At 39.1% G+C, this 21297-nt stretch overlaps 1 protein-coding gene across 1 annotated transcript in view; it reads left to right on the top strand.

The window, feature by feature from the left end:
- The window catches only part of LOC308617920 (placenta-specific gene 8 protein), a 35078-nt gene extending 14030 nt beyond the window's left edge, over window positions 1-21048 (top strand). The window contains exons 2-5 of the mRNA XM_081235337.1: window positions 138-279; window positions 2483-2607; window positions 7869-7983; window positions 20725-21048. Of these exons, the coding sequence (XP_081091463.1) occupies window positions 168-279; window positions 2483-2607; window positions 7869-7973 (342 nt within the window). The 5' untranslated portion in view covers window positions 138-167 and the 3' untranslated portion in view covers window positions 7974-7983; window positions 20725-21048. The remainder of the gene's footprint in view (window positions 1-137; window positions 280-2482; window positions 2608-7868; window positions 7984-20724) is intronic.
- Window positions 21049-21297: the final 249 nt, after the last annotated feature.

Below are 21297 nucleotides of genomic sequence, written 5' to 3'. Positions count from 1 at the left end.
CTCTGCAGAAATTCTGTTCTTCAAAGATCAACAAGTCACTTGGTCTAAATTGCCTCACTTGCCCGTGAAGCAGAGTACCTCAAAACAGGCTTCCAAGAGCAACCTCCAGGCTACTTACACCAAGTCTTTCCTTTCAGACCACAGCCACGTAAGACCCTGCATCGAAAATGCAAGCTCAACCTCCGGTGGTCATTGTAAGTCAGCCTGGAAGTGGTCCGGTTCCTCAAATCTCTAACTGGCAGACGGGCATGTGTGACTGCTTCAGCGATTGCGGCGTCTGTAAGTGCTGGGGAAAGTGCCCCCGTAACTGATGCGGAGATGAATTACCAAAGACCAAATCCTTCCCTCATTCCTCCCTTATTGTGTAGTAAACGTTCCCCACTGATGCCCAAGTACCCTGTGTGTCAGGCAATGCTTTGTTAACAGAAAAATCCTGTACGGATTGTAAATTAATTCTTCTCCACCCTTCGAAGAATAGTTTTACTCCTAAAATAAGTTCTGGAGTTAAGATAACAGGAAAAAAGCTGATGACTCTAAGAATGAACAGACTTGGCCTAATGACTATAAATAGACCATACATCATATTAAAAGAGACATTTCAAGTTTTACTTGATTAAAAAAAAAAAGACTGCTCTTGTTACACATAAATTAAACTCATTATTTTATAGTTAACACTGTGCCCAGTAAACAAGGGATAATTTTCATCCATGGTTTCAGCATGAGCTCAGAGAAGAATTATTTTATTTGTACATTTAGCTTTGTTATACACCTAAGAATAAAGAATTCTAAAGGCAATTAACTTCTCATTGGGTAAAATATCTCTGACTCTCCTTGCTTTTTGTTTTGTTTCTTTTATGAGAGCTCTCTAAGTAAACTTAGGAGAGAGGAAGTTTGAGAGAAGATGGGGGTGTCAGAGAGGTCAAATGCTTAGTTCCCAACACCAAGCAGGAAACAAACAAACCTGCCTATATAACAAATTTTGCTCTGAGGTTTTTGTATTTGTTTTCCGGCCTCCTTGAAGTCTACACGGTGTTCTGAGACAGGAAAGGAAATCTTGTTAACCTTTAACTTATCAGTGGAATTGAAATTTGAAATCGAGTTAATAATTACATTGAAAAGCATAAAGTGGGGCTTCCCTGGTGACGCAGTGGTTAAGGACCCGTCTGCCAATGCAAGGGACACGGGTTCAAACCCTGGTCTGGGAAGATCCCACATGCTGCAGAGCAACTAAGCCCGTGTGCCACAACTACTGAGGCTGCGCTCTAGAGCCTGCGAGCCACAACTGCTGAAGCCTGTGCGCCTAGAGCCTGTGCTCCGCAACAAGAGAAGCCACTGCAGTGAGAAGCCTGCGCACCACAACAAACAGTAGCCACCGCCTTCTGCAAGTAGAGAAAGCCTGCGCACAGCAACGCAGACCAAACGCAGCCAAAAATAAAGATAAATAAATAAAAATTTTTTAAAAAGTAGATTGTAAAATAATATTTAAAGTAATATTAAATATTAAAAATAATATTTTTTTAAAAAGCACAGAGGGAAAGAATTACCTAGGAAATGGAAAAGTTGGGTTTATTGATTTGCTCTCATTGTCCTACTGCATGACCTGGGGTGATGACTTACACTTCTCAGGACATTAGTTCAACATCTGCATATCATTGTGATAATGAAACCACAATAATAAAACCTTCTAAAGATGAACATTCTAATACCCTAACCCCTAGTATTGTTACTCGAATAAGTGAATTACAAGTCCTAATATGGGCTTAATATCTTCATACAGAATTTCTTAATTGTAGATCGGACCAAACCATTCTCCCTTCTTAAAATATTTCAGAGGTTCCTCATGACTTCCATGACCCATTCTGAGCACTCGTACTTCCTCGTTATCCAGTCTCCAACCTGCCGTGGGTCCAGCTTCATCCCCGTCCCATCCCTGGCTCCAGCCATGTTGAATGAAAACCAGCCACTGCCGAGACATACCATGTTATCTAAAGAGGCTCTTTTCCCTTTCCTCTACCTATAAAATTCCTAATCATCCTTCAATATTTAGATCAAGTAACATTTCCTTCCCAGAGCACTGGAGGCCCCATTTGTGTGAGTGACTCCTTGGCATCCTGAGTAGGTTTCTGTTGGAGAACTTTTCATATTATCTAACTTCCCTTCTAGACTTCAGACAGAGGCATTGTCAGTACTGAGGATAATCTCTGGAACATGGCTAGGTTTCAGTGAATCATTCAATACATGGATGAAGGCAGTACTACAAAAAGAATACAGACTTTCCAAGGTGTGGTCATTCCAGAAATGATTGGGTGGGGAGAAGGGAGAAGTTGATGCGTTGCTGAGCAAAAGCAGTGAAGATGGACTTGGCAGCAGGATGTGTGACAAAGGCCCCAGGATTTGGACTGCCATTCATGAAAGCATACTAACTTTCAACTGTGGTGGGGGTAGAGTGGAGTAATTTGTACCTCTGATTTCATGTGTCCAGGTCTCTGTGGCATATTTTGCTTCATGTGTCTTGCATGTCAAGTTGCATCTGATATGAATGAATGCTGTCTGTGTGGAACAAGTGTTGCAATGAGGACCCTCTACAGGACTCGATACGGCATCCCGGTGAGTCTCTTACGATACTGTATCATTCAAGTATGTGCCCAGGTTCAAAGTAATTGTTATAAACATGGAGACAATTTGATGGTACCCATCATCATACGAATTTGATTAGTAGGAGTTTCCTAGCATCTGCAACCTTGTATTCCATTCCTGTAGCAATAGATCCTCTGGTTATGGGACCTCCTTCTATGTTTCTGTGAAAACCTTAGAAAATAAACAACTCAGGCCCCAGCCGCTCTGTGGCATGTGGGGTCTTCCCGGACTGGGGCACGAATCCATGTCCCCTGCATTGGCAGGCGGACTCTCAACCACTGCGCCACCAGGGAAACCCCATAAACAACTCATATTTGCAATGTATGTCATACAGTGGAAGAAGATTGTTCAGAGCCTACTATGCCCCAGGTATATTATGTATGTTACATCATTTAATCCTTACACCATCCCCGTAAAGTAAGTAGGCCCACCAGGCAGAATTCCTTCTTACTCAGGGGAAGTCGTTCTTTCTCTATTAAGCCCTTCAACTAATTAGATGAGGCCCACCCACATTATGGAGGGTTACTCTAAGTCTACTGATTTAAATGTTAATCTCATCTGAAATATTATCTTCACAGAAACATCTAGAATAGTGTTTGATCTAATATCTGGGTACTATGACCTGGCCAAGTTGACACATAAAATTAACCATCACAGGAAACAAATATCAATAAATAGGCAGAATATTTTAGGAACTTATTTTATTCTATTGAAATTATTTTATTTTTTCATTTGAAAATATTTCTTACTTTTTAAATTATACAAAATAATACATATATAGGTAATTTTATGACAAATTCAAACACAGAGGTATATAAAATAAAAAGTGAAAATCTCTACTCAGTGATAAATTCTATTAGTAACTTGGTGGTCTTCTTCCTCAGGTTTTTTTTTTTCCTGTGCCTATAAGGCATATACATATAGATTAGATGTAGCTATAGCTATAGATCTAGACATATGGTGTTTGGGATTTGCAGGGCTCTTTTATCGCTTCTTTTTTTTAATGAGTTCATACTATATTGTAACCTGTTTTTTCCACTTAATATATGGTAGACCCCCTTTATGTCTGTAATACAGATTCTTTTTAATGTCTGCATAGTATTCCATCATAGAGATAACATACTTAATCACTTCCTTATTGATGAAAGGTTAAGTGATATTGCAGTTTAAATAGTTGTACGTATATGATTTTGTACATGCACTGGTATTTTTGTAGGATAGTGTACTAGATTAGATTGACAGATCACAGGATATGCACATTCAAAATTTGAAAAATGCTGTCAAGTATCCCTTCAAAAAGATTATATCAATTTATAATTTATTAATATTATATGTGTGCCAATATAATATTTTTCATGTTGCCTGTCAGAGAGGCAAAAATGATATTTCCTTGTTGTTTTAGTTAAATTTTTATTAGATAAATCAAGCAACTTTTTGAAAAAAAATTTTTTTTGCTGTACGCGGGCCTCTCACTGCTGTGGCCTCTCCCGTTGCGGAGCACAGGCTCCGGACGCGCAGGCTTGGCGGCCATGGCTCACGGGCCCAGCCACTCCGCAGCATGTGGGATCTTCCCGGACCGGGGCACACACCCATGTCCCCTGCATCGGCAGGTGGACTCTCAACCACTGCGCCACCAGGAAAGCCCAACTTTTTGAAAATTTATTGTCCTTTTGCATTTCTTCTATAAATTATCTGTACATATACTTTGTTCATTGTTTTATTGAGTTGTTTGTCTTTTCTAATTGATTTGTAGGAGCTCCTTATTTATTATGCTATGACTATTTAACATGAAAGTTATCAACTTTTTTAAAGGCTTAGTACATAGTCAATTTTTAAAAATGCTCATTAGGAGTTTGAAAAATTAATAACAGTCTGAAACTAAAACTTTAGTTGGTTTTGACAAAATTTGGAAGATTGGAAGGAAGAGGAAGAAACAAAGATATTCTAAAGGCTTTGTCTGGCATTGATAGATAAATACACATTTTTTTATAAAAAAACATTACTGAGGTATAACTGACTTACAATAAACTGCATATATTTAAAATGTACAATTTGATAAGTTTAGACATATGTATATACCTGTGAAACCTCACAGTCAAAATAGTGAACATATTCATCACCCCCAAAATTTACTCACATCCCTTTGTAATCTTTTCTTCTTTCCCCTCCCCTCTTCCCCAAGTAACCACCAATATGCTTTCTGTCACTATAGATTAGTTTTCATTTTCTACCATTTTATATAATAGACCTATACAGTGTGTAGCTTCTTTCACTCAGTATAATTATTTTGGGATTCTTCAAATCGTTGTGTTGTGTAAACTTAAATGTGTTAAGAGGGTAGATCTCATATTAAGTATACATTTTTAACCCAAACAATAAAATTAGAAAAAAAAAGAAAATATTTGAATGGCAAATAAGAACATAAGAAGATGTTCAACATCATCAGTCATTAGAGAAATGAAAATTAAAACCACAATGAGTTACCACTACACACCTATTGGGATAGCTAAAATTAATCAGCCTAAACCACACCAAGTGTGAGTGGATATGGAGGAACTGAAACTCTCATGCACTGCTGATTGGAATGTAAAATACAGTTTCTTAAAAAGTTAAATATACACCTTCTTTTTGGCCCAGCCATTCTGCTCCTAGATATCTACCCTGCAAAAATATATATCCATATCAAGACTTGTACACAAATGTTCAGAGCAGTTTTGCTTGTAATAGCCAAATACTAAGAACCACCCAAATGTCCCCCAGCAGGTGAATGGATAGACAAATTGTGATCTATCCATATAATAGAATACTACTCAGCAATAAAAAGGAATGAACTATTGATACGCACAACAACATAGATGAATCTCAAGATAAATATAATGTTAATAACCAGGACATGGAAGCAACCTAAGTGTCCATCAACCGATGAATGGATAAAGAAGATGTGGCACATATATACAATGAAATATTACTCAGCCATAAAAAGAAGCAAAATTGAGTTATTTGTAGTGAGATGGTTGGACCTAGAGTCTGTCATACAGAGTGAAGTAAGTCAGAAAGAGAAAAACAAATACTGTATGCTAACATATATATATGGAATCTTAAAAAAAAATAAAAGAAATGGTTCTGAAGAGCCTAGGGGCAGGACAGGAATAAAGACAGAGATGTAGAGAATGGACTTGACACGGGAAGGAGGAAGGGTAAGCTGGGACAAAGTGAGAGAGTGGCATGGACTTATATATACTACCAAATGTAAAAAGCTCGTGGGAAGCAGCCGCAGAGCACAGAGAGATCAGCTGGGTGCTTTGAGACCACCTAGAGGGGTGGGATAGGGAGGGTAGGAGGGAGATGCAAGCGGGAGGAGATATGGGGGTATATGTATATGTATAGCTGATTCACTTTGTTAAAAAGCAGAAACTAACACACCATTGTAAAGCAAGTATACTCCAATAAAGATGTTAAAATTTTTTTTTAATGTTTTTTTAATGTTAAGTTGTGGGTAAAAATTTAAGGGTCGTTGCTAATAAAAATTAGTTGTGGAACATCTAAAACTACTAAAGGGAACAAAAGGAACCAGGAAAGGTCTATTCAGCCAAAAAAAGAAAAGAAGGAAAAAATACCATTTGATGAATACCAAACGTAAAATAATTTGGCTATCTCATGGGTGGGAGTGATTTAGATTTCTCAGCTGTGCTAAAATATCTTTACCTTTTATATTTCTTTTAGTGTGTTTGTGGTGAGTCTTTGGGAGTCTGACCTCTTACATGATAGGTGAATATCTGCCCCACTTATCTCACCCCTCTTCTCTTCTGGGGCCCCAAAGCCCACATTAGGGTCATCTGTTAAACTGCTCTGCAGGCTGCATTCCAGGCAAGGCCACAGCTGGCAGCTCTGGGCTGGCCCAGCTGCTCAAGCTGGCATCAGGTAACCACTCATCTTTCATTCCCCAGCCGGTTCTTCCTCCTTTCTGAGCTGAGAGTTTTTGATTTGGGGTTTATCTAATACCGTGCCTCTGATGTACCGTTAGGTTTCATGTTCCTTAGCTCTGTTTTACTTTCTCCTTCAATGTAATCCCATCTGCTTTATTTTTTTTTTCCAAAAATTGCTCATGATTTCTGGCTCACTAAATCCCCCCAGCCCTGTTTTCTAGTACAGCTTTCATTTTAGTTAACAAAGCTCTGCAAGCACATAGTTTTTAAAATTATCCAATTTATAAGGTTTGTTAAGGAAAATAATGGTCCCCAAACTTCTCTCCCCTACTTCCTCTTTCCCAAAGCTGATCTTTGGGTGTTTACCTCCATATCTCCAAATGGTAGACTTGTATTGCTACTCTTTGACTTTGCAGTTTGGGGCACTGTCTCTGGACTTCCTACTGTAGAAGATGAGAATTTAGTTCTGTTTTCTCCCCCTTCCCCACCATGAACATGTACCCTACCCCTACCCCACTCCTTCCAATATAGTTATATATAATTTTGGTTAAATCCATATTTAGTATTTATATTATGATAGCTCTGCTTGCTCTTCAGAGTTGAGTTGAATCGTGTAGTGAACTATGATTGCCTTTTCTACTAAACTCTGTTTTTCCTACTATTAATAATGCTTGGCTTTTTCATTAGGAGTTTTTCATTTACTTAAGAGTAGTGCAGTCCCAAACTCCTTCCCAGTTTTCTAAATATCTTCCCCAAACATTCAATACATCAGACATTCTATCATTTTCATCTCCTTGATGAAATCACTCCCTGACCCGCTACCCTTTGAACTAGATGTTTTTCACTCCTGGTGCTCTGCTTTTGCCCTGAGATCTCCTTCGCCATGACTGGAGATTCCATTAACCGCTCCCCCACGTTAGTCTCTGGTTTCTTATACCTTTCTTGGTTTGCTCTTTCACTTTGGTGGAGGCATCCTCTAGTAGCTTCCTGAGAAAGGGAGCAGGTAGAAGAGAAAAGAAAGAGATTTTACTTCCTGAAACTCCTTATTTTACCCTCATATTGATAGTTTGGTTAGATATCTTCTATTTTCAATATCACAAAGTATAGGAAAACATTTGATGTCATAAAAAGGGACAGGAGCTATATAGAGAAATCAACTAACATTTTCCTGAATGTATCCATCCAAACTCCAAATTCAAAGGATCGGTGCTTTCTGCTTCTCTTCAAAATGTCTTGAAAATTCACAAGTCTTAATTCCCAAATAGGTGGATTTTATATTTCTGTTTCTTTTATATTTTCAAACAGGGATCCATTTGTGATGACTATTTGGTGACCCTTTGCTGTCCTCTGTGTTCTCTTTGCCAAATCAAGAGAGACATCAACAGAAGGAGAGCCATGCGTACTTTCTAAAAAAACAATGGTAAGTCCCAGAATCTGTGAATGTTGAGAAATATAATCAAGGGCTTTGTAAACCAAGCATTATTTTGAATAATAATTCAATAATAACAATTATTTAAGTCTCTCAAATGTTATCTTAATATAAAGATTGACTTTGATTTCTTCAAATGAAGAAAGCTTGTTTGGACTGCCATAACAAAATAACATAGCTTAAACAGGTTAAACAACAGGAATTTATTTCTCATAGTTCTGAATGCTGGGAAGTCCAAGATTAAATATGAGCCAGTTCAGTTCCTTGGTGAGGATGCTCTTCCTAGCTTGCAGTTGGCCACCTTTTTGCTGTGTCCTCAAATATTGGGGAGAGAGAGAGAGAGTTTTGGCCTTTCTTCTTATGAGGACAGTATTCCCATCATGGGGCCCTCACCTTCATGATCTCATCTAAACCTAATTACTTCCCAAAGGCTTCACCTCATAATACCATCACACTGGGGATTAGGGTTTCAACATATGAGTTTTGTGGCCGGGGGGACAGAAACATTCAGTTCACAAAAATAACTCTATATTTTGAAACTATATTTTAGCAAATAAAGGGATGGTGACCTCTCTAGACTTCTCAGAATTCTGATGGTCTATTAATGAAGCACCACTTGCAAAATACAAGAGTGTGGTGAGATACAAAAGAAGTGGAAAGCACTTTCCCTGCTAATACAAACATATTGATGAAAGAAACTGGTAAATAATTATAAAGTAGTAGAGCAAATGAAAATTACGTTATGTAATATTTGGATTAATTGTGGCATAATGCATCTATCAATAATGAGGTGAGGTTAAACAGGAAAGAGAAGGTGAACTTTGAAAGAGGTGGAATAGAATACAGAATATTTGGAAATGTTCTGTAGAATGTCATCATCTGAAATTCAATCAAGTCATTTCCAACTCATTTTTCCAAGATTCTCAGAATTAGCTATTGAGGATATAGTAAAGTAGAAATCAACAAGATTTTGTCAGTCTTCTATAGAATGTATCTTGAGCATGGGAAGAAAACATTAATTTTCCCATTCTTTGCAAAAATCCCACTTCCTTTCTCAAGTGAATGAGAACTCTGTATAAGTTAACAAACATAACTCTTGGAAGATATGTTTTCAAATATTCATGCATTTAGCAAATAATGTCTCAAGAACCTAGTACCATGCAGGACACTGTTAGGGACTATGGGGAACGAAGGGAAATAAGCTGGTCCTCTTCCCTTTAGGGACTTTATACTCAAAAAGAAGGCATTAGAAAAGCCCTCAAATAAAATGCAAACTTTGACTAATGCCTTTAGATGAAGTGCTATTTTATGCCCAGAGAAAAGAAAGATGATATCATGTGAGAAGTGTAAGTGAAAGTTTCTTGAAAGAAGTGATTTTAATTCTAAAGAGGAAGTGAGCATCAGGGTCACAAGAGGAAATAGATGGCACTCAAACTGTGATAATACAAGGATTTAATGAAGACCATTTATAAAGGTGTGGGTGGGAGGTACAGGGAAATGACAGGAGATTGTGCAACAACAGCTGAACCATTACCATCCCTAGGCCTCGGGAGGAGGGGAGGGAGCAGTTACCTGCATCCCAAAGGAGAAAGCTGTGTGACGGCTGCCCTGAGAGGACCTGAGCAGCCTGGGGTAAGCCCTCAGGAAGGAAACAAGGGGAAAACTACCCTGACCTCATTTTCTGATGTCGTTCTGGGCTTCCCATTGGTTGAACACACCGGGAAGGCAGAGAGAAGGACAGTATTGCTGGGGACCACAGCTCAGCCTCCCAGACCACAGGGCAGGACAGACAATGGTAGAAATGGATTGGATGGGGAAAATGGAAGATTTCTGATGCAAGATGAATAGAAATGGATGTTGCTTCTCATCATCAACATTAGTGAAACTATAGAGGCAAAAAAAGGAAAAAAACATCTTTATGAGCTTAGGTTCGACTTGGCAGGGACATATGGTATAAGTAGGAAAATAATGAGAAATGAAAGATTTTAAAAACTGATTTAGGGCCTTGGCATGCAATGTAGTGAATACTGGGCTAATGATTTGGCCTTTTATTTGGTAAGCACTAGGGAGTTATTGCAGACTATAAAGGAGTAATATATGTAGACTTATACTTTAGAAAAATTAACCTGGTAATGGCATGTGGCACAGACTGGACAGGATGAGGTCAGAAGCAAAGATTTGGCCTTATACCATTTCAACACTGTTTATCTAAAGAAGCACATGAGACAGTTTGGGTAAAATATCTACCCACACATATACAATAATAAATCCTGGCATTTGAGCTTTTTTTTTAACCTCAAGGAAATTATCTCACTGAAATTTTGAGCTGGTTTGACATAAAATATCTTGGTGGTCCCAACTCCTGTTCATAAGCTTGGACCCTACATTATTCATTGACAATAACACTTTAGATATACAAATATCTGAAATGGGAGAATAAAGGGATAAAGATAAAAGAATAATGTGGTTTACATTAAAAACTGATTGAGACAAAGGGATACAAGAACGAACTGAAAAAGTTCCCAGTAGCCAAAACTGGAACAATTTGAGCAACAAAATAAGGTAGTATTGGATTATAACCCGAAGTATAAAATAAATATCTGAGTATCAGTCCATACTGATATGTATGTAATGTCAATATTATTCATTACTGTGACCAACCTATATGTAAGAATACGTTTTCTTCAAAAATACACTAATGCAGGGACTTCCCTGGTGGTTTGGTGATTAGGACTCTGCGCTTCCAATGCAGGGGGCGCAGGTTCGATCACTGGTTGGGGAACTAAGATCCCACATGCCGTGCAGCGCTAAACAAACAAACAGATCAGTGCGGGAGACCTTCAAGATGGAGAGGAGGAGTAAGATGTGGAGATCACCTTTCTCCCCACAAATACATCAGAAATACATCTACACGTGGAACAGCTCCTACAGAACACCCACTGAACGCTGGCAGAAGACCTCAGACCTCCCAAAAGGCAAGAAACTCCCCACGTACCTGGGTAGGGCAAAAGAAAAAAAGAAAAAACAGAGACAAAAGAATAGGGACGGGACCTGCACCAATGGGAGGGAGCCATGAAGGAGGAAAGGTTTCCACACACTAGGAAGCCCCTTCACTGGTGGAGACGGGGTGGGGGGGTAGTTGAGGGGAAGCTTCAGAGCCACAGAGGAGAGCGCAGCAACAGGGGTGCAGAAGGCAAAGTGGAGAGATTCCTGCACAGAGGATTGGTGCTGACCAGCACTCACTAGCCTGAGAGGCTTGTCTACTCACCTGCCAGGGTGGGTGAGGGCTGGGAGCTGAGGCTCGGGCTTCGGAGGTCAGATCCCAGGGAGAGGGAGTCCGGGAAAAAGTCTGGATCTGCCAGAGAGGCAAGGGACCTTTGTTGTGGGGTGTGCGTGGAGCAGGGATTCCTACCCAGTGTGCCCACAGAAGGCAGAACACTGCCTAAGTGAGCTCCAGAGATGGGCATGAGTCACGGCTATCAGCTCAGACCACAGAACGGGCCTGAACTTCTAACACTGCTACTGCTGCCATCAAGAATCCTGTGTGCCAGCACAGGTCACTATCCACACCCTCCCGGGGAGCTTGTGCAGCCCACCACTGCCAGGGTCCTGTGATCCAGGGACAACTTCCCCGGGAGAATACACAGCGTGCCTCAGGCTGGGGCAACATAACACTGGCCTCTGCTGCCTCAGGCTCGCCCCACATCCCAATTATGACTACCGTACCGCTCCCTCCCCCTGACCTTAGGGAGCAAGAGAGCCCTAATCAGCTGCTGCTTTAACCCCCAGCTCTCTGGGCAGGGAAGAGACTCCTGAGGGTGGCCTACTCACAGAGTTGGGGCCAAAACCAAAGCTGAACCCCAGAAGCTGTGTGAAAGAATAAGAGAAAGGGAAATTTCTCCGTGCAGCCTCAGGAGAAGCAGATTAAATCCCCACAATCAACCTGATAAACCCTGCATCTGAAGAATACGTAAATGGATAATGAATGTTCCCAAAATTGAGGCGGTGGACTTTGGGAGCAACTGTACACTTGGGATTTGCTTTCTGCATCTATTTTTTTTCTGGTTTTATGTTTATCTTAGTTTAGTATTTAGTGCTTATTATCATTGGTGGATTTGTTTACTGAGGTTTGGTTGTTCTCTTCCTTTTATATATATATATATATATATATATATATATATATATATATATATATATATATTTCCCCTTTTCTCTTTTCTGTGAGTGTGTATTTGTATGCCTCTTTGTGAGATTTTGTCTGTATAGGTTTGCTTTTACTATTTGTCCTGGGGCTCTGTCTGTTTGTTTTTTGTTTTTGTTTTTTTTCTCTCTTCCTATTCTTCTGAGCTGTATGGCTAGCAGGGTCTTGGTGCTACATCCAGGTCTCGGGCCTGAGCCTCTGAGGTGGGAGGGCCGAGTCCAGGACATTGGACCACCAGAGACCTCCCGGCCCCACATAATATCAACTGGTTAGAGCTCTCCCAGAGATCTTCATCTCAACACTAAGACACAGCTCCACCCTATCACCAGCAAGCTTTAGTGCTGAACAGACCATGCCAAACAACTAGCAAGATGGGAACACAACCCTACCAATCAACAGAGAGGCTGCCTACTCTTCAATAAGTGGTGCTGGGAAAACTGGACAGGGACATGTAAAAGTATGAGATTAGATCACTCCCTAACACCATACACAAAAATAAGCTCAAAATGGATTAAAGACCTAAATGTAAGGCCAGAAACTATCAAACTCTTAGGGGAAAACATAGGAAGAACACTCTATGACATAAATCACAGCAAGATCCTTTTGGACCCACCTCCTAGAGAAATGGAAATAAAAACAAAAATAAACAAATGGGACCTAATGAAACTTAAAAGCTTTTGCACAGCAAAGGAAACCATAAAGAAGACCAAAAGACAACCCTCAGAATGGGAGAAAATACTTGAAAATGAAGCAACTGACCAAGGATTAATCTCCAAAATTTATAAGCAGCTCATGCAGCTCAATAACAAAAAAACAAAAAACCCAATCCAAAAATGGGCAGAAGACCTAAATAGACATTTCTCCAAAGAAGATATACAGACTACCAACAAACACATGAAAGAATGCTCAACATCATTAATCATTAGAGAAATGCAAATCAAAACTACAATGAGATATCATCTCACACCAGTCAGAATGGCCATTATCAAAAACTCTAGAAACAATAAATGCTGGAGAGGGTGTGAAGAAAAGGGAACACTCTTGCACTGCTGTTGGGAATGTGAATTGGTACAGCCACAATGGAGAACAGTATGGAGGTTCCTTAAAAAACTACAAATAGAACTACCATATGACACAGCAATCCCACTACTGGGCATATACCCTGAGAAAACCATGATTCAGAAAGAGTCATGTACCAAAATGTTCATTGCAGCTCTATTTACAATAGGCAGGAGATGGAAACAACCTAAGTGTCCATCATCGGATAAATGGATAAAGAAGATGTGGCACATATATACAGTGGAATATTACTCAGCCATAAAAAGAAGCGAAATTGAGCTATTTGCAATGAGGTGGATAGGCCTAGAGTCTGTCATACAGAGTGAAATAAGTCAGAAAGAGAAAGACAAATACCACATGCTAACACATATATATGGAATTTAAGAAAAAAAGAGTCATGGAGAACCTAGGGGTAAGACAGGAATAAAGATACAGACCTCCTAGAGAATGGACTTGAGGATCTGGGGAGGGGGAAGGGTAAGCTGTGACAAAGCAAGAGAGAGGCATGGACATATATATAGTACCAAACGTAAGGTAGATAGCTAGTGGGAAGCAGCCGCATAGCACAGGGAGATCAGCTCGGTGCTTTGCGACCACTTAGAGGGGTGGGATAGGGAGGGTGGGAGTGAGGGAGACACAAGAGGGAAGAGATATGGTTACATATGTATATGTATAACTAATTCACTTTGTTATAAAGCAGAAACTAACACACCATTATAAAGCAATTATAGTCCAATAAAGATGTAAAAAAATAAAAAACTAGAGAGAGGCTGCCTAAAGTCATACTAATTTCACAGACACTCTAAAGCACACCACAAGACGTGGCCCTGCCTGCCAAAACGGCAAGATATAGCCCCACCTGCTGGAACACAGATACCAGTCCCCTCCACCAGGAAGCCTAAACAAGCCACTGAACAATCCTCACCCACTGGGGGCAGACAACAAAAACAATGGGAAGTACGAACCTGCAGCCTGTGAAAAGGAGACCCAAAACACAGTAGATTAAACAAATAGGAAACAGAGAAATATGCAGCAGATGAAGGAACAAGGTAAAAACCCACCAGAACAAACAAATGAAGAGGAAATAAGCAGTCTACCTGAAAAATAATTCACAGTAATGATAGTAAAGTTGATCCAAAATCTTGGAAATAGAATGGAAAAAATCAAAGAAATGTTTAACAAGGACCTAGAAGAACTAAAGAGCAAACAAACAATGATGAGCAACACAATAAATGAAATGAAAAATACACTAGAAGGAATCAGTAGCAGAATAACTGAGGCAGAAGAACGGAAAAGTGACCTGGAAGATAAAATAGTGGAAATAACTGCCACAGAGCAAAATAAAGAAAAAAGAATGAAAAGAATTGAGGACAGTCTCAGAGACCTCTGGGACAACGTTAAATGCACCAACATTCAAATTATACCGGTTCCAGAAGAAGAAGAGAAAAAGAAAGGGTCTGAGAAAATATTTGAAGAGATTATAGTTGAAATCTTCCCTAACATGGGAAAGGAAACAGTCAGTCAAGTCCAGGAAGCACAGAGAGTCCCATACAGGATAAATCCAAGGAGAAACACACCAAGACACATATTAATCAAACCATCAAAAGTTAAATACAAAGGAAAAATATTAAAAGCAGCAAGGGAAAAACAACAAATAACATACAAGGGAAACCCCATAAGGTTAACAGCTGATCTTTCAACAGAAACTCTGCAAGCCAGAAGGGAGTGGCAGGACATATTTAAAGTGATGAAAGAGAAAAAACCTACAACCAAGATTACTCTACCCAGCAAGGATCTCATTCAGATTCAATGGAGAAATCAAAACCTTTACAGAAATGCAAAAGTTAAGAGAATTCAGCACCAAAAAACCAGCTGTACAACAAACGCTAAAGGAACTTCTCTAGGCAGGAAATACAAGAGAAGGAAAAGACCTACAATAACAAACCCAAAACAATTAAGAAAATGGGAATAGCAACATACGTATCGATAATTACCTTAAATGTAAATGGATTCAATGCTCCAACCAAAAGACACAGACTGGCTGAATGGACACAAAAACAAGACCCATATATAAGCTGTCTACAAGAGACCACTTCAGACCTAGGGACACATACAGACTGAAAGTGAGGGGATGGAAAAAGATATTCCATGCAAATGGAAATCAAAGGAAAGCTGGAGTAGCAATACTCATATCAGACAAAATAGAGTTTAAAATAAAGACTATTACAAGAGACAAAGAAGGACACTACATAATGATCAAGGGATCAATCCAAGAAGAAGATATAACAATTGTAAATATTTATACACCCAACATAGGAGCACCTCAATACATAAGGCAAATGCTAACAGCCATAAAAAGGGAAATCGACAGTAACACATTCATAGTAGGGGACATTAACACCCCACTTTCACCAATGGACAGATCATCCAAAATGAAAATAAATAAACACAAGCTTTAAAAGACACATTAGACCAAATATACTTAATTGATATTTATAGGACATTTCATGAAAAAACAACAGAATACACTTTCTTCTCAAGTGTTCATGGAACATTTTCCAGGATTGATCATAACTTGGGTCACAGATAAAGCCTTGGTAAATTTAAGAAAATTGAAACCATATCAAGTATCTTTTATGACCACAACAGTATGAGACTAGATATCAATTAGAGGAAAAAATCTGTAAAAACTACAAACACATGGAGGCTCAACAGTACACTACTAAATAACCAACAGATCACTGAAGAAATCAAAGAGGAAATCAAAAACTACCTAGAAAGAAATGACAATGAAAACACGACAACACAAAACTTATGGGACGCAGCCAAAGCAGTTCTAAGAGGGAAGTTTATAGCAATACAATCCTACCATAAGAAACAAGAAAAATCTCAAATAAACAACCTAACCTTACACCTAAAGCAATTAGAGAAAGAAGAACAAAAAAACCCCAAGGTGAGCAAAAGGAAAGAAATTATAAACATCAGATCAGAAATAATTGAAAAAGAAATGAAGGAAAAGATAGCAAAGATCAATAAAACTAAAAGCTGGTTCTTTGAGAAGATAAACAAAATTGATAAACCACTAGCCAGTCTCATCAAGAAAAAAGGGGAGAAGACTCAAATCAATAGAGTTAGAAATTAAAAAGGAGAAGTAACAACTGACACTGCATAAATTGAAAGGACCATGAGAGACTATGACAAGCAACTATATGCCAATAAAATGGACAACCTGTAAGAAGTGGGCAAATTCTTAGAAAAATACAATCTTCCAAGACGAACCAGGAAGAAATAGAGAATATGAACAGAACAATCACAAGAAGTGAAATTGAAACTGTGATCAAAAATCTTCCAACAAACAAAAGCCCAGGACTAGATGGCTTCACAGGCGAATTCTATCAAACATTTAGAGGAGAGCTGACATCTGTCCTTCTCAAATTCTTCCAAAATATAGCAGAGGAAGGAACATGCCCAATTGCGTTCTACAAGGCCACCATCACTCTGATACCAAAACCAGACAAAGGTGTAACGCAATAAAAGAAAACTACAGACCAATATCACTGATGAACATAGATGCAAAAATCCTCAAAAAAATACTAGCAAACAGAATCCAACAGCACATTAAAAGGATCATACACCATGATCAAGTGGGGTTTATCCAAGGAATGCAATGATTATTCAATATATGCAACTCAATCAATGTGATACACCATATTAACAAATTGAAGGATAAAAACCATATGATAATCTCAACAGATGCAGAAAAACCTTTTGATAAAATACAACACCCACTTATTATAAAAACTCTCCAGTAAGTGGGCATAGAGGGAACCTACCTCAACATAATAAAGGCCATATATGACAAACCCACAGCCAACATCATTGTCAATGGTGAAAAACTGAAACCATTTCCTCTAAGATCAGGAACAAGACAAGGTTGTCCACACTCACCGCTGTTATTCAACATAGTTTTGGAAGTTTTAGCCACAGCAATCAGAGAAGAAAAAAGAAATAAAAGAAATACAAATCAGAAAAGAAGAAGTAAAAGTGTCACTGTTTGCAGATGACATGATACTATACATAGAGGATCCTAAAGATGCTACCAGAAAACTACTAGAACTAAACAATGAATTTGGTAAAGTAGCAGGTTACACAATTAATGTACAGAAATCTCTTGCATTCCTATACATTAATGATGAAAAAACTGAAGGAGAAATTAAGGAAACAATCCCACTTATCACTGCAACAAAAAGAATAAAATACCTAGGAATAAACCTTCCTAAGGACACAAAAGACCCATATGCAGAAAACTATAAGACACTGATGAAAGAAATTAAAGTTGATACAAACAGATGGAGAGATATACCATGTACTTGGAGTGGAAGAACAAATATTGTGAAAATGACTATACTATCCAAAGCAATCTACAGATTCAGTACAATCCCTATCAAGCTACCAATGGCGTTTTTCATAGAACTAGAACAAAATTTTTTACAGTTTGCTTGGAAACACAAAAGACCCTGAACAGCCAAAACAATCTTGAGAAAGAAATACGGAGCTGGAGGAATCAGGCTCCCAGACTTCAGACTATACTACAAAGCTACAGTAATCAGACAGTATGGTACTGTCACAAAACCAGAAATATAGATCAATGGAATGGAATAGAAAGTGCACAGATAAACCCACACACATATGGTCACCTTATCTTAGACAAAGGAGGCAAGAATATACAATGGAGAAAAGACAGCCTCTTCAATAAGTGGTTCTGGGAAAACTGGATAGCTACATGTAAAAGAATGAAATTAGAACACTCCCTGACACCATACACAAAAATATGCTCAAAATGGATTAAAGACCTAAATGTAAGGCCAGACACTATTAAACTCTTAGAGGAAAACATAGGCAGAACACTCTATGACATAAATCACAGCAAGATCCTTTTTGACCCGCCTCCTAGAGAAATGGAAATATAAACGAATGGGACCTAATGAAACTTCAAAGCTTTTGCACAGCAAAGGAAACCATAAACAAGACGAAAAGACAGCATTCAGAATGGGAGAAAATATTTGCAAATGAAGCAACTGACAAAGGATTAATCTGCAAAATATACAAACAACTCATGCAGCTCAATAGCAAAAAAACAAACAACCCAATCCAAAAATGGGCAGAAGACTTAAATAGACATTTCTCCAAAGAAGATATACAGATTACCAACAAACACATGAAAGAATGCTCAATATCACTAATCATTAGAGAAATGCAAATCAAAACCACAATGAGGTATCATCTCACACTGGTCAGAATGGCCATCATCAAAAAATCTACAAACAATAAATGTTGGCAAGGGTGTGGAGAAATGGGAACCCTCTTGCACTGTTGGTGGGAATGTAAATTGATACAGCCACTATGGAGAACAGTACGGAGGTTCCTCAAAAAACTAAAAATAGAACTACCCTACAACACAGCAATCCCACTACTGGGCACATACCCTGAGAAAACCATAATTCAAAAAGAGGTATGGGGCTTCCCTGGTGGTGCCGTGGTTAAGAATCCGCCTGCCAATGCAGGAGACACAGGTTTGAGCCTTGGTCCGGGAAGATCCCACATGTCTCAGAGCAGCAAAGCCGACACGCCACAACTACTGAGCCTGCGCTCTAGAGCCCGTGAGCCACAATGACTGAAGCCTGTGTGCCTAGAGCCCATGCTCCACAACAAGAGGAGCCACCGCAGTGAGAAGTGTGCACACTGCAACAGAGTAGCCCCCGCTCACCGCACCTAGTGAGAGCCCACGCACAGCAGCAAAGACCCAACACAGCCTATAAACAAACAAACAAACAAACAAACAAATAAATAAATAAATAAAAAGAGTCATGTACCACAGTGTTCACTTCAACACTATTTATGATAGCCAGGACTTGGAAGCAACCTAAATGTCCATCAAGAGATGAATGGACAAAGAAGATATGGCACATGTATACAATGGAATATTACTTGGCCATAAAAAGAAACGAACTTGAGTTATTTGTAGTGAGGTGGATGGACCTAGGGTCTGTCACACAGAGTGAAGTAAGTCAGAAAGAGAAAAACAAATACCATATGCTAACACATATATATGATATCTGAAAGAAAAAAAAAGGTTCTGATGAACCTAGGTACAGGACAGGAATAAAGATGCAGAGGTAGAGAATGGACTTGAGGATACGGGGAGGGGGAAGGGTAAGCTGGGATGAAATGAGAGAGTAGCGCTGACATATATACACTACCAAATGTAAAATAGATAGCTAGTGGGAAGCAGCCGCATAGCACAGGGAGGTCAGCTCAGTGACCACCTAGAGGGGTGGGATAGGGAGGGTGGGAGGGAGGCTCAAGAGGGATGGGCTATGAGGATATATGTATACATATGGCTGATTTACTTTGTTAAACAGCAGAAACTAACACAATATTGTAAAGCAATTATATTCCAATAAAAATGTTAAAAACAAACAAGGAAGGGAGAATAGACAAATCTCCCAGAAATACAGAATTTTAAATAATGTATGTAGGTACACCTCCCCCAAGAAGATAGAGCATAATTCCCCACCCCTTAATTGTGGGTTTGCATAGCAACTTTCTTTCAAAATGTATAGTATGAAAAGGAGGGAAAAAACTAACTTCACAGTGGAAGAACCTAACAAAACTACCTCAGCCAGTTAATATCAATGTTAACATCATCAGTGGTGTCCTGTTGATAGCATGTACCCCTAAAATGATGTGATGAGATTGGCACCTTACCTCTAGGGTTTTCCTCTCAAAACCCCACAACTCCAGTTCAACCATGAGAAAAACATTGGACAAACAAAAATTGAGACCCATTGTACAAAATACAAAAATTGAGGCAGATTCTCCTCAAAACTGTCAAGATGATCAAAAGCAAGGAATGTTTGAGAAACTATTGCAGTTTAGAGGAGCCTAAGGAAACATGATGACTAAAGGTAATACACCATCTAGATGGGTTCCTGGAACAGCAAACGAATATTAGGTAAAAACTGAGGAATCTAAATAAAGTATAGGCTTTGTGCAGTACGCAAGCCTCTCACTGTCGTGGCCTCTCCCGTTGCGGAGCACAGGATCCGGACGCGCAGGCTCAGCGGCCATGGCTCACGGGCCCAACCGCTCCGCGACATGTGGGATCTTCCCAGACCGGGGCACAGAACCCGTGTCCCCTGCATCGTCAGGTGGACTCTCAACCACTGCACCACCAGGGAAGCCAAAAAGATAGGCTTTGATTAATAATCTATCAACGTTGGTTCGTGGTCACAAACCTACCACAGTAAGACGTTAACCAATAAGGGAATTGGTGCAAGGTATCTGGGAACTCTCTGTACTATCTTTGCAACTTTTCTGTAAATCTAAAATGATTCTAAAATTAGGCCTTTATTAAAATTTAAAAAGTAGATTGAGAAAATTTAACCCTATTTTTTGTTTGTCCCTTATAGGTGAAGAGCTCTTTTTTTTCTTTCCTTTCTTCTGTGGTCTCTCTCCTGACCTCGTGAAGAGCTCTTACTGAAGCAACTAAAACCAGCTTCACACCTCTTCAGCTTGAGTGCTTCTCCACTTTTTGCAACTGAAATATGATTGGTATGTTTAATCACAATCAATGGGGTAAAAAAAATTGAACTTTGATTTATTTTAAAGGAATGTTGTCCCTTAGTTTTGCTAAATGGTCCAGCTTAGTTTCTCCTTGTTTTTAAATTTTCTGGCTTATAAATTTTGTATTACATTTAAAATATAAACCAAATAAAAGATTTTACTAACATGAATCTTTATGCTTCTTTGCTCTCAATAAAATGTCCTTACATCATTAGTCAATTTCGGGGGGGGTGGTCAATCTCATAATTTGGTTCTGGTAGTTTCCTAACAGGAGATTTGGGTCCACAGCTACTCAGCTCTCTTTCCTCTAAGAAGTTTAAGAGATAGAGAAAACGGCTACAGACAACTATGCTAAGACACTTATGGTGCCTTTAGCCAACACTTTTGCTCCTTTTCGCGTTATCTATAAGCATTATCAA

Source organism: Mesoplodon bidens, assembly GCF_964165515.1.
Source record: "Mesoplodon bidens genome assembly, chromosome: 1".
Taxonomy (NCBI): Eukaryota; Metazoa; Chordata; class Mammalia; order Artiodactyla; family Ziphiidae; genus Mesoplodon; species Mesoplodon bidens.
The sequence above is the reverse complement of the archived record's forward strand: the minus strand, read 5'-3'. Positions and strand labels throughout refer to the sequence as shown.